This window comes from Melospiza melodia, chromosome 22, assembly GCF_035770615.1.
Source record: "Melospiza melodia melodia isolate bMelMel2 chromosome 22, bMelMel2.pri, whole genome shotgun sequence".
Classification (NCBI taxonomy): domain Eukaryota; kingdom Metazoa; phylum Chordata; class Aves; order Passeriformes; family Passerellidae; genus Melospiza; species Melospiza melodia.
The window spans coordinates 12,258,635-12,272,236 of NC_086215.1; the positions used below are offsets into that span (position 1 = coordinate 12,258,635).

Consider the following 13,602-nt stretch of genomic DNA (forward strand, 5'->3'; position numbering starts at 1 on the left):
ATCTCCTGAAGGCGAGTTCTCTGTGTAATTTCTTTGCATAGAGTACTGAGGGTAGTTACAATACCACAGGGATGAATGCCTTGTTCATAAATATGTTAAATAAAGATTTCATTGTACTAACCTAATTTGAAATGAGAAAAAGGACACAATTTCCATGGAGAGAGAATACATGTAAGCAGAGCTCAATCTAGAACTTGTTTCATAAAATGAATTGCAAAACCAGCATAATATTGCAGCATCTCAACATGAATTTTTGAGTTCATCAGGCAGAACAGACCCTTTACTGGCAACCTGCTACTGATACCTTTTTTCCTCCAACTAAGCAGCAGATTTGAATAAAAGTTTTTTAATATTCAATTCCATTTCAATGAGAAATAGAGTATTTGTTATGTCCATGTTACCTGTGGACCTGGAGATGCACAGACTAAATAATGTAAGTTGCTCAGAAGTGCCACTGGCTCTCATTACCATCAGGATACGGATAAACCACACTGGCAATCTGAGTTCTCTGAGCATCAACAGAAAAAATATCTCCAACGATAACTAGCACCCTGTCTGCCAATACAGATGTCAGATGAATGAATTGGGTGATAAAATTGCTTTGTAGCCAGCATCCCATTATATTTAATAATTCTGCAGATATACTGTAAGGATCAAATCCCATTAGGCAATAGAGGTTTTTACAAATGTTCTGAGCTAAGCACCTTGCCCAGTAGTGAACATCTGTGCTTCAGCTTCCCTGCTCTAGAACAACACCCAAGGAGTTTTTGGACAGGTCCAGAAGCACTTGGTGAAGGGGGTGTTTGCATATCAAACAAATCTGAACCAAGGCTTCTCCCAAGTATCTCTCCAATTTGCCCCAAACCAATACAAGCTTCCTCAGTATCACTTGATAAGTGCTTGGCAGGATTATTGCCTATCCTACATCGAACACTGCTTGTTTCTTTTAAACCTTTGCTGTTACAAACCCCACTCCACTGCCGGAGGTTTCTTGCACTGGAAGAAACAATGAGGAGTCTCTCCTCATCTTCCTTCTTCAAACTGTCAGTGAGAGCCTTCCCAATAAATAATGCTACAAAATCGACTGACAGTATCCCTGGTATTCATACAAGCAGACTGGACATCCTATGGGGAAAACGTGCAGTGATGTCTGTAAGCAAGTGGTAAGTGTGGTCAGCAGAGGGGTAAGTACGTACAAGTGTCTGAATTAACCAGAGGGAAGGGCAAACCAGAACTACATTGCATTTTCATCAACAGTAACAACCTTTGTTTCCCTGAAGTCTAACTCCCACCATGATCAGATATGTGACAAAGCTGGTCTGCAGAGACAGCAAACTGTCCAGAGGACTGATTCCAAGATGTGGCACTATTTCTGTGCTGCTTTCCTATTCCTGAGACATGCTCCACTGTTCCTTAGCCACGCACACCCTTCATTTCAGTAATTAGCTGTCAGCACGGCCCGACAGCAACTTGGTATTGTCTGCTCAAATTGTATTAATGAAAACGCAATCCACTAAATGTCCTGGATGCACATCTGTAATTGTGTTACATGGAGAGGCTGGGGATGGGGGCAAACTGCAGCTTCTAAACAGGGCACTGTGATCAAGCACATTAATCTGTTATTTCTTAGGGATTTGACAACCAATTAATACTGCAGGGCTTCCTATACAGCAATAAGAACCAGTGATCCAAGATCCAACAGTATAAACTGTGCCTACCATTTGTGAACACAACATCCTTAAAGGCAGAGGCACAGGAACTACAGGTTGCACCATCGCAAAAGCCCTTTTTGTATTTAAAGATTCAAGCATCTGTATGTTGAAACCTAAATGTAGAACACTCAGTGTATACACCACACTAAGGAAAATCAAATAAACCCCAAGACCCTTATCAAACATGCAAGTTTTTGATGTTCTTGAAGAATACAAAATTAAGTTGATAAGCCCTTGTAAACTGATCTCTGTCAGTAAAGACATTGCACCATTTTCTGTTTCATGTTCCCCATCACCAAAGACTTTTCCAAAGAACAGGGCTTGGACAAGATTAAAAAAAATCAAGAAAAACACATAATAAAGATATCCTGTGGGTATAATAATCTTCGGAAAACTTTCATGTCAGTTCTGACTGCAAAATTGCTATTAACATTTAATTAAAATTGAGCCCAATAAGCTATGACAAGATAATGGCTGGAAACATGGCTTTAGGGCAGAGTGAGGATATCTGGAACTCCGGCTGGATGTGATGCTTTATTTTTGGTTACATTTGGCAACTATTGAGATTTCTGAAACACAGCGTAATTATAATGATTTACAGAAATTCACAGAAGAGAAAAGAACAGCACTGCATTTCAGCTACCTCAGAGATTTTTAGGACTCCAGTACCACCTAACCCTTAATTTCATTCATGTGCACACCCACACCGAAGAACACTCTTTTTCAACTAAAAACCCCCTGCAAGCCCCTCCTAAACAATTTAATATTTTGTTACTTATCCATAAAAAAACCTATTAATTTCCTGTCAGAGGCAGGAATTCTTTTTGTATCATTTACCTCCATAGTTGAAGGCAACAATCCCACAGACGTGAAGCAGAAACTGTCGAGAGCTTTGGGAATGACCCTGACTCAGGGAAATCAATTGTCCTTTACTGGAGACAGCTTCACTGCTCACCCTGAAAACTCATTGTAAGAGAGCTGAACTGCAATTCATTGAACATGTAAAGGAGGTCCCGTGAGTGAGTGACATTTGGAAGACAACACACAGTCCAACGTTAGCTTAAATCCCCAAATGAGGGGGCACATATGGATATTCTTAAATCAAGCAGTCCTCCCTACGCCACCGCTCCAGAACAAAACGTGTTTAGAGCTCAAGAGATACATTTGGGGAAAATATTGGCATACTTGTTACAACCAAAAAAGTTCCTTTAAGCATGAACTCCTTTGGTTAGCCTCAGTTTCAGTAACAAATAATTTATAAGCCCTCTCCCTTTGTGTAAATGCTGGTTAGGTGCTGTTAATTCCAAGTACTCCTGTGACCAAGTGCAAACAGCAGAGCCAAGCAGCACCATCCCTGTCCCTCAGCACAGCCTGGACCTCCTCTGGTTTTATGGCCAGCTACACAGCAACCATTCAACACGCCCCCAGTTGTAGGCAGGAAATTCAGGTAAGCAACAACATTCCTATTCCTGACTGCTTTCAAGTAAAATATTCTCATGTGTAATAAGAAAGCAAGTTTAGATAGAGATATTTTTTATTTTTTATATATTCTTGAGACTATGTTGAGAATATGTAATAAATCATTGGTTGCCAAATGGGGGCATGAGCTTTATCCATACAAGTACAGACAGAGATCCTAAGGAAAGACAAACTAATCACACATATAATCCTCACAAATTGCTTTCATTTTCACCATTAATCCTCTCTAAGAAAAAATGTTCTGGACATACAGACTTTAACTACTGCTTGGAGAGCTTCACCTAAATAATTCTTTCACATATTTTTCTTTTCACTGAGCACCAGGAATAAGCAAAGTACATATATAATCTACAGCTTTTAAAAGGCACTCAAAACAAACTCTTGGCACCTTCAATTCCACGGTACTTCCAAGAATCCTGTATTAGCTGCTAGCTCTGAGTAACACTTGATTCCAAATTAATGTAATACATCAAAATAATGTAATGTCGTTAACAACTTCAACACTTTAGGAATCAACAACGTGTATTTATGATATACACTGAACAGGCAAACAGTTACATGAGCTCCATTATAAAATTTCTTATTATATAAATCACTAAGCTAAATACGGCATCAGGAATTATTCAAAAGACAGCTATACTTGGACACAAGAGTAACCTTTAAGGAGTTAAAATGTCCTCAACTACAAGTCAAGTTGAAACTTATTTAATTAGGTTCTGTATTTGAAAAAATGAAATAAATTCTTTCATTAACTAAACCAAACTCCCTTAAAGGCAACAATATGTTCCCTCTCTGTCAGGACAGAGCGCAATGAAATCTTTATTTTAATTGGGGTTAGCTAAGGGGCCATTTGGCTTCAGATGCTTTGTTTATCAGCCCTAAGCTTTACAGCTTAGCCAGGACTTGAAATATTTTACTACAGAATGATTTCATTTAAAAAAAAATTAGAAAAAATTATCTATAGATATACTCTTCCAAGGAGTATTTTCTAGAGATAATTTTAAATGTGCATTTTGAAAGCTGAAGTCCAAGTGCAAGGTACCTTAAAGCAGCCCCTGATTTCCCTGAGCACTCCTGGGTGTGGATGTGCTGTGCACTGCCTGTCCCACGAGTTCTGCACCGGGCTCGCAGCAGAGGCACCGCGAGGGCTCAGCCAGGCCCTGACTGCCCTGACCAAGCCAACAAAACACTCCCCGTGGGGAGGATCCTCTCAACTTTCATACAGAAGCCTTCGACCTGAAAAGCTTAGTTGATCACTTCAATTTTAAGACAAAGCAAATTAATTCTTAGTTGATAGATGATACCTTTTCCCTGTAATAAACTGATTTACAGATCTCAGGCATCTCCAGTAATACAGTTACTGAAAATCCCACGGAAACAGCTATCAAAGGAAGGGACAGTGAACAGGAACTCTGCAAAATCACAGCCCCAGTTCGCTCCAAAGTGCAGCCAAAATTTTTTAAATAATCCAGAAAAATGTCCTGTGTTATTGTGAAGATCAAGCTTAGGATGGAATTTGGACTTACTCCTTATTAAAATTCCAAGCACTAGAAGTGTTCCTAAAACCGAAATGAAATTTAAAAAAGAAGAAATAAAGAAAATTCCAAGCCTAATTTCCACAAATGAAATACATCTAATGATATTTTCATACTATTTTCTCCTGGATCGCTGAAATGTGATGAGTCAGATTCCTTTTTTTTCCCCCTTCAGAATTACAAACCTGATATAATTTGTAATTGTCTTCTGGAGGCCACTGGTGTTATGTTGCTGACAGTTTTATACATATCACATAACACAGCACACCACATACATTATTTTAGTTAAAAACTATGTCAACAGTACGTTATTAATTCCAGTTCAAGAATTCCATTGTATTTTAAAACCAAAACTGAAGTCTTTGTTTTGTCATCAGAAACAAAAGCATTGCTACTGACTCTGGAAGAATAAAGTTTATTTCAAACTAAACACTGAGATTTGTGCTTCACCTTTATGCTACCTGAAAGAAAATATAGCAATTCTAACTTAAAAGTATTATTCATATATATTTTTAAATTTCTTCTCTAGACAGCTTTGTGCATACCTGCTCTGTACTGTTTTCTCATGAGAACTATAATAAATGAGCTGCTTCTGCAACTTCACAGCAGGTATTTTGATTTGAGAGTAATCACAGTTTTCTCTACAATCTTTATACAATTCATGTCCTGATCATCCAACAAATAAGTAAAAGATTTAAATTGACATCAATATGTATACCTTTCTTTAACAGTGCAAACTAATTGTGTATCTCTAAATGAGAAAAATGTTTATTAAAAAAAAAAAAACCTAGTGAATATACCAACTATTGAGTTCAAAGCAAAGACACCACATGTGTCTAAATAAATATCAAGGAAGTGTCAGAGGTAAATGAGGAGAGACCAGGTGAAATGTGTGTGATGTGTTAATTGTATTCAAAAAAATAATAGAGCAAGACAGAGAAGCTGAACTTCCAATTATCATAATGGTAGCTACTTCACAACACATTTTCAAACTTGAAAGAGATATTTTATACCATAGGAATTCTGAGCAGAATACCTCCAGCTGTGCTCTGCATAAATCTTGCACGCTGTACATACACAGTTTATTTAAACACCAAGTAAAGTTATGACTTACAAAATGCACATTTCAGTCACAATAGAATATCTGTCATTGCCAGAGCTGCTACTCACTGAATGAAAGTCTCAGAAAACAATGAATTAAATTAGAAAAAGATAAGAAAGGACAGAATGTTTTCATTTGATGTTTTACCAGACTGCAGTAGCGTGTGTTTTAAAGAACAATGTACTTATCAGCCCTCTGCAGAGTTTACATTTTTGTGTTCCCCAAAATAGAATAAGGAAGAAAAAAAAGTGGTCCTCAATGTGAGACTAAGTTTAGCTTATACAGCATTTTGGCCACGAGCCAGAATTTGTCTGTCACTAATGCCTTCCCAGAGCAGAATCAATGCTCCATGTGAAGAGCAGTTGCCCATCTCTCTGAGGGCATGCAAGAGCCAAAGCAGAAAGGGGCCTTGGTCCCCTCAGTGTTTCCCAGGGCACACACGAGGTTCCCTGAGCCCCAGGGCAGTGTCAGAATCTCCCACACTCCACTGTCAGCCCTGGCTCAGGAGCAAATGGCTCCTTCTGCCTCCAGCCCCACTGCATTCCAGGTGTCACTGTATGAGCTCTCACCCAGCTATGCAAATGCTTACAACTAAAGGGATTTATTGCCTCCCTTGGTACCACACCAGGACAAAGTGCACACTCCCATTCATACACAATATACACTGTGAAAGCCCAGAGTGGCGTGGCTTCTCTATTTTGTTTCTAACCCAATTAAATATTTTACTTTTTATCATAATTTCATCAACTTTATCTGCCACTGAAGGCTACTTCACAAATCCAAATACCAAAATCTTTTCCACCATCTTCTGTCAATGGAAGTGATACTTTCTCTTCAGCTGTACAGCTGCTCACACTGCTGAGAATGTTCACTCCTTGCCACCTGCCTAAAAGGTCCTTGGGGTGGGCTTTTTCATGGGTTTGTGTGTGTTGGTGGTTTTTTCCCCCTAATACCAGATACAACACTCATTTAAAAAAACACACAGTCACTGAGTGCCTCACACAGAAGCTGAATTCAAGGGTGATGTTATTTTCTGCTTGGTGTTTGTTTATGTGCCTCCTTGTTCCCCTCCAAGTCCCCAGCGCTTTATTAGTTCAGGAAATATCTCCAAGTTCTCCTGCACGGAGGCATTTGCACGAGGCTGTGCACTCACAATTAGAACTGAAGTATCAGGAGACAACGCAGTGAAAACACAGGCAAGAGCCAGCCTAAAACAAACAACCAAAGGCTTGAAACAAATTGAGAAGAAGCAAAAACAAGCGCATCAAATAGCACAAACCCAGAATCAGGTGTGAGAGGCACAGGCAAGCAAGTGAATATCCAAATCCTCGCACAGCAAAGCTGACAGAGCACAGACTGCTGCTCGCTGCACAGCCTGCCCTGGAACAGGGAGATTGAGAGGCTTTGGAACAAAGCTCCTTTTATTTCTGCAGCAGCACCAGAAGAGGCAGAGTGACCTGATCCAGGCTGACGGCTGAACGCACAGCTTGCATGGGGGCTGCAAAGTTGCTCAGACAACACAGCCAAAGACAGTTCTCAGACTGCTCCATGGTTCCACAGACTAAGTGACCACAAAGCCCGAAACATCAGCATGAAGCAGGTAAACATTAATAATCTCAAAGCAGACCTATGCACATCATCATTCTGCACACTCAAAGGAAATTCACATTTCTGCTATTACTGCATAGTGAGATGCAGAGCACCCCATCTCTGTGGGCAAAGTTCCTACACCCAAAACCATTCCCATGATGGATTTTAGGGGAGGCGTGTTTGCTATTTTTGCTTTGATTTGAGTTTTGCTGGAGTTTTACTTAACATGTATGATGGACAGGGAGGTTTGCATGCACCTTTCTGGGCACAAACACCACAGTCAGCAGAGGGTGATGTTAACTTTCTCAAATATCACTTTGTATTACCTTCCCCTCAGAATCCTGGGTTCCCCCTCCCTGTAGTGTGGCATACGGAATTAGATAACAGAGGATCTTATAACAGTTTGGAAATTACAAAACAATTCTATTTACTACATACCAGACTGCTGGAAGAGATTAAAGAAAATGTCTTTTCAGGTTCATTAACATATGTATATCTCAACAGACTTAGATGTAGAATAATAAATGCCATTTTGAAGAACAGTAACTGTTTGTTAGAAAAAGAGCCATTTTTAAGGTTTAAAACAGCAAAAGCAGAAATTTGTCTATAGCAACAGTAAGGCTTTGAGAGGAACAGCAACAGAATTGAAATGAAAACAAACATCACACAGAAAACAAACAAAACTGTGTTTCCCCACTAAATCTTTTCCAGTCAGTGACTGTGAATTCAGCACTTCCCATAGATGGTAAAACATAGCAATAGTTACAGGTGGCTTCTAAGGGAGATTGCTGAAACCTTGGGTCTTTAAAATGTCACAAAACACAGAATCTTCAGAGTAGGAAGTAAAAAGCCTTACATTTCAGTTCCAGGATATACAGAAACTCAATTTATGTCCATTTTTATCACAAAAAAATCAGATTTTACACACTGTCAGTGCCATTCTCGTTGTTTACTCCTGTCAGTAAAGTCACCAGGATGACACTTAGAAATTACTGTCATTTAGGCATTCCTAGACTGTCTCTACAGGGATGGATTTGAGAGCTCAACCACTTGAACAGGAAAAGAGTAAAGACGGGTAGGAGAAAATTCCTGGTGCTATACATCAGCACTGACTTCAAACAGAACACAGCAAAACTGCAAGTAAAACAAAAAGTTCTATTTAACTAGCTTCTGCTCATTGTTTCCCCCACAGCTTGGGGTTCATTTGAACAGGTCTGTGCACAAGTTATATAAACATTGGGGATCATCCTCCTTCATGTTTTCTACAGATGGACAAACACGTAAAGCTCTGAACTGTGGAGACAGCTCTGGTGACAGGGAAGTATTACTGTGCATGCAGTGTGTGCCTTTAAAATATACATGCAAGGGGAAGAAGCTAGGCAGAAGATAGCCATGGAGAGGAAGGAACTGGGATGTGGCAATTACTGGGAGTTGGAAATGACTATTTACTCTTCCACTGAATAACTTAAAAAAATAATTCACCATGGCAACAATCATACTTCATAGTAGATAAAGCACTGAATGCTACAAAGCCTTTGCAAAATGAATTATGCACCAGTACGTAGCATGCACTTGCTTTATATTACTGCACACACATTCCAACAAAATTTCCTTTTTGACTCATCTGGCATTTGCTTTTTTACTCTGCACCCAATATCATATACTTTTCTGACTGTGATCTCATGAATCTGGAACTGCTGAAGGCATTTATTGTGTCTGTTCCAGAGATTCCTGTAAAATTATTAATGCACTAATTATCTCCTTAAGTTGAATTAAGTGTTATGTTGAAAAAGAAAAAAACTTATTTCCTCCTATTCATAATGGTTTCTTCCCCCACCATTGCTCAAATTGCATCGTATTTTGAGAAAATTCATATCAAAATTAGAATTATGAAAATTGGTAGTACGTTGTCTTCTCCATTTAAAATCCAAATATAAATTATCAGGCTTTGACAAGACAACAGAACCTAGACAGCAATGTGCATTTAACACACATTCCTCCACCAGTGTAGTACAGCTAAAGCAGTGTGAAAACTGGAGTATATAAAACATCTGTGAGTTTCAATAAGTAGTTTCATATTAAGATCAGCAGTTCACAAATTAGGAAGTAATTTCAGCAATGGAAGCACACAAAAAGCGTGGAAATAGAAAGGCACATTGCCTCTGATTTCCTGCTTACTCTTAAGTGGATGCATCCAAGGAATATTTAGGTTAAATTTAAACCAAATCAATTCAGAACAATGCAAATAACCAGAAATTATCCAGTTTACAACTAATGGTTGCTCAGGCAAATAAACCTGAATAAAACTAAATAATTAACCATGAAGACAACGAGAATTAATTGATGCTTCACTGCAGAGAGTCACTTATCCTCAGCAGTTCCCACTGCATGCAAGAGGTATCAGTAGTCGTGCTCCCAGCTCCATGTGAAAGGTGTAGCTCACGGAGGAGTACTTACAACACGGTAACACGATGCAATCCAGTGCTTTCCTACAGGTACCAGCCCTGTCAGAAGCACTGCAGTGCCAGAGAACAGGCAGAATTCTGTCATTTGGGACGCCTGTAGGTCCCAGCAGAGCCTGGAGGGCAGCTGCCACGCGAGATGGGGACAAACCCCACAGGGCTGAGGCTGCAGCAGCAGCACCGCCCGGCAGCCCCCACATCCTGCTGGGTCACACCCACCCCGCTGCTCTGGGCCAGCCCGGCCGAGCTTACCCCGACCCACAGGTGGGGGCTGTTCTTCACCAACACTGCCAGAGTCCGACCGGAGCGCCTGGAACCACTAGGTGTCAGCAGAAGAAAGAGCACGGCCACGGCTCCCGTCCCGAAAATCTGAGCCTGGCTTCCCAACATCCCCAACTGCTCAGTCCTACCAAGCACCCTTACACACACCTCGTACTCACAGATCGTTCCACCCTTACACACACCTCGTACTCACACAGATTGTTCTGCTGAACGTGACCTACTCGTGTGAATTCAGTATTTTATTAGTTCAGGAAATATCTGAATAGCAGAGATAAAAACATTCCCTCTGCAAACAACAAAAAAATCGGGAATTTGAGAAAGGTCATTCACGTGAACAAAATGCTCACACTGGTGTCACTGGCAGACATTTAAGGCACATGCATCAGGATAATCTGCCTCAGTAGAGCCCAGTGAACACCCAGCTGCTGCTGAGTTTGACTGGACCTGATAGCACCAGAGCTTTGTGGGCTGTAAGCACATCACACCCAGCAGATACTCCTCTGCATTTAAAATTGGCTTAGTGCAGCTATAGGAAACACTGTAGGAAACAGCACTGCAGCATTGTTTTGTCAAGTAAATATTACCATTATTACTATGCTTGCCAACTGTATACCTGGATATGTTTTTTCATGCAATTTCTAGTTACCAAAGGCCTCAGAAAGTTCATGGAAACAGAAACTCACTGCCAGTGTTCTGTTTATATGTACATTACACAACCTTGTATCTCTAAAGTAAAAGCCTCTGAACAGAATAAGAGCTCTGACTATGCTAAAGTATAATAATGGGAATGTAGAGCCTGCTCAGTGACACATTCTGGGCCTACACAGAATAATGAAAAATAGATTCACACCATTTATCCCAGAAAGTCAGCTCATACCAATGAGACAGTCTATGAAATTAAATTGTCTTATGAGACAGAAACTATGAAAGGAGGAAAATGTATTCTGTATGTACTTCTTTGAATGTATTTTCTAATTATTGATGATTTTAAAGAACAGTCAGGTTTCTGGGGTTATAGGACATGAAATGCAAAGAACCATCTCATGTTTGGTAGTACTTATGCCCTGTACTTACTCCATGTGAAGGTGATACATGAACAGGAAACACCTGCAAAATTGCTTTATCTAAATCTTAATACTGAAAGGTATAATCACAAATCAAACTGTTGATTTACAAAAAGCCTTAGGAAAGAAAGCCCTGAAATTTTCCACTTTCTGATTATTAAAGTCAATTTTATGACATATTTGTGCAGCTATATTTATAAGTTTTCTTTGATGGAATGAGAAGCAAACTAAACTATTTCTGCTACTTCCTCAGGTTAGCTGTCCCTCAAAGTTGCACTTTCTAGGGGCGTGCCACTGTCAACTCATTTCAAATGTTCATCTTTAACATTCAGCCTTCAAAATACCAGATGGTATTTCCAGAACAGCAATTTAAATTTTTATTTTCCTTCATAAATCCCTTAACTAGTTAATCTCACACACACATCCAGGCAAAGCATACACCAATATTCCCAGAGTTGCCTGGCAACTACAGGGAGGAGCACTGGAGAACAAGGAAGCCTGCAGGGATGGAGGGGAGTCAGTGTCTCCCCAGCAGGGATAAAGGAGGCTCACAGCCAGAGCGCCTCGCTGCTTCCATCTTTGTCATTTATACGGTCCCCATTTTAAATACCTCCAGGATTTCACCTGAGCTGCTTTAAAAGCCCAGTTCTTACACCCAGACACACACACAAGTCAATACAATTTATTTTTTCCACACGCACAGATTCCCCCAGTAAGACATGGAAGGCCTTGTGCTGACTTGAAAAGTAATTTTTGAATATGAACTGCTGAAATTATTCTTATTTGATGGTAATAACTGGGTTGTTTAAAAGTCAGGCTGAGCTGTGTTTTCCTCCTGGCTTTAAAAATAACAAGACAAACTACAGTACTGGAGAGACTTTAGCTATGAAATCCTCCAGAAACACTATACCCATAGTCCAACTCTTGGCCAATTAACCATTTAACATCATGGTTAAAATTAAATTTATCACACGTCTGCAGGCCAGACCTTTTCATTAATCTTCAAAGAGCAGGAGAATGCCAAATACACCACCTTTTAACACAAAAATACAGTGAAGAGATGGGTTTTGCAGAGGAGGGAATGGTCAGCTCTGCACTAACCTCTTATGATCATTAATTGATTCTTAATTATCATCTCTCCTCTAATTCGACTGGTTTCAAAACCAAGCAAGACTCATACATTTCCATGTGAAGGTTCTTCCCTGTGTGATGGATCATGCTTGTTGTATGTCCTTCATTTTGGAGACTTGAACACTGTTTTCAGTACTAGTCAGCCAAAGAGCCACCTTAGAAAGAGCAGGTTATGCTACACTTTGAATTGTTAGGTTTTTTCTCCACCACAGCTGCACATTTACATTTTATTCCAACTAATTGCCTACTTACAGGTTCAATTTTCAGGGCGTTTCTGTAGCTCCCAAAGAAAGCTGCTTGTGCTTTTAGAAACGCTCTTGCAACACCATCTCCAGTGGTTGTAGAGACTTTCTTCAATCTGTTCTTCAGTGCAGAAACCTGAAATCACACAGCAGGTCTAGATCACTCTCATATCACAAACAAAGAGCAACACATTGGGGCACAGCTAAGTGAAAAATGTGCTAAGCACAGCAGCAGTTATGACAAAAGGTGACATTGTGAATTCAGAGATGAATTTTTCATTTCTAAGAGCATTACTTTTCAAGCTGTTTTGCTTCTCTAAGATTTGTTTGGATTCTATTCAGAAGCCAATAGGATACTAAAAGCTTCACTGAACCTGCCCTCCTACTTAAAATCGACTGTTAACATGCTGTTGAGTTCTCTTTTAAAGGTAGTCTATGAAACTGTGTCACTCTTGATTAGAATCCATGAAATAATTGCAACTAAATTAATTCAAACATCAGATTAGTAAGAGAAACTGCTCCACACTATCAGGCCATCCATCACCACCAAGGTAGGAACAAATCCTGAAGGTCTGAAGAATCTATTCGCCACAAATACAAGGGGTTTCTAAGGTTACATTCCCTCACATTTCAGAGCCCGAACGGGCAGTGACCCCGCCAGGGCTGCGTTCCTGGCCGTGAGGGCACCCTCAGCAGGCTCCCGGCCCAGCCGCCCTCCCGCTGCCCCTCAGCAGCACTCGGGGCAAACACGCACACCAGGCTCGGGGACTCAAGGAGATGTGTACCCATGAGCAACAGGCTCCAGTGTGGAAAATTCATTTAATGTACTGGCAGTTACAGTCAGATAATGAGAAACAAAGAAACTTAAACACCATCCCCTGCCGCCGCCTTTCACCGGCCCAACTCCCCGCCCCAGCCCCGCCCCCCCTCCTCTGATGTCAATCCCGACAGCTTCTCCCACCTTTCGTTACACCTCACACTTTTCTCTCTGTGATCTGGGGCT

The 13,602-nt window shown here is 40.3% G+C and overlaps 1 protein-coding gene across 7 annotated transcripts in view; it reads right to left on the reverse strand.

The window, feature by feature from the left end:
• DENND1A (DENN domain containing 1A) overlaps positions 1-13,602 on the reverse strand; it is a 147,183-nt gene that overhangs the window by 41,025 nt on the left and 92,556 nt on the right. For all 7 annotated transcript variants that reach the window (XM_063174438.1, XM_063174435.1, XM_063174437.1 and 4 more), the window contains exon 13: positions 12,610-12,735. In XM_063174438.1, the coding sequence (XP_063030508.1) occupies positions 12,610-12,735 (126 nt within the window). The remainder of the gene's footprint in view (positions 1-12,609; positions 12,736-13,602) is intronic.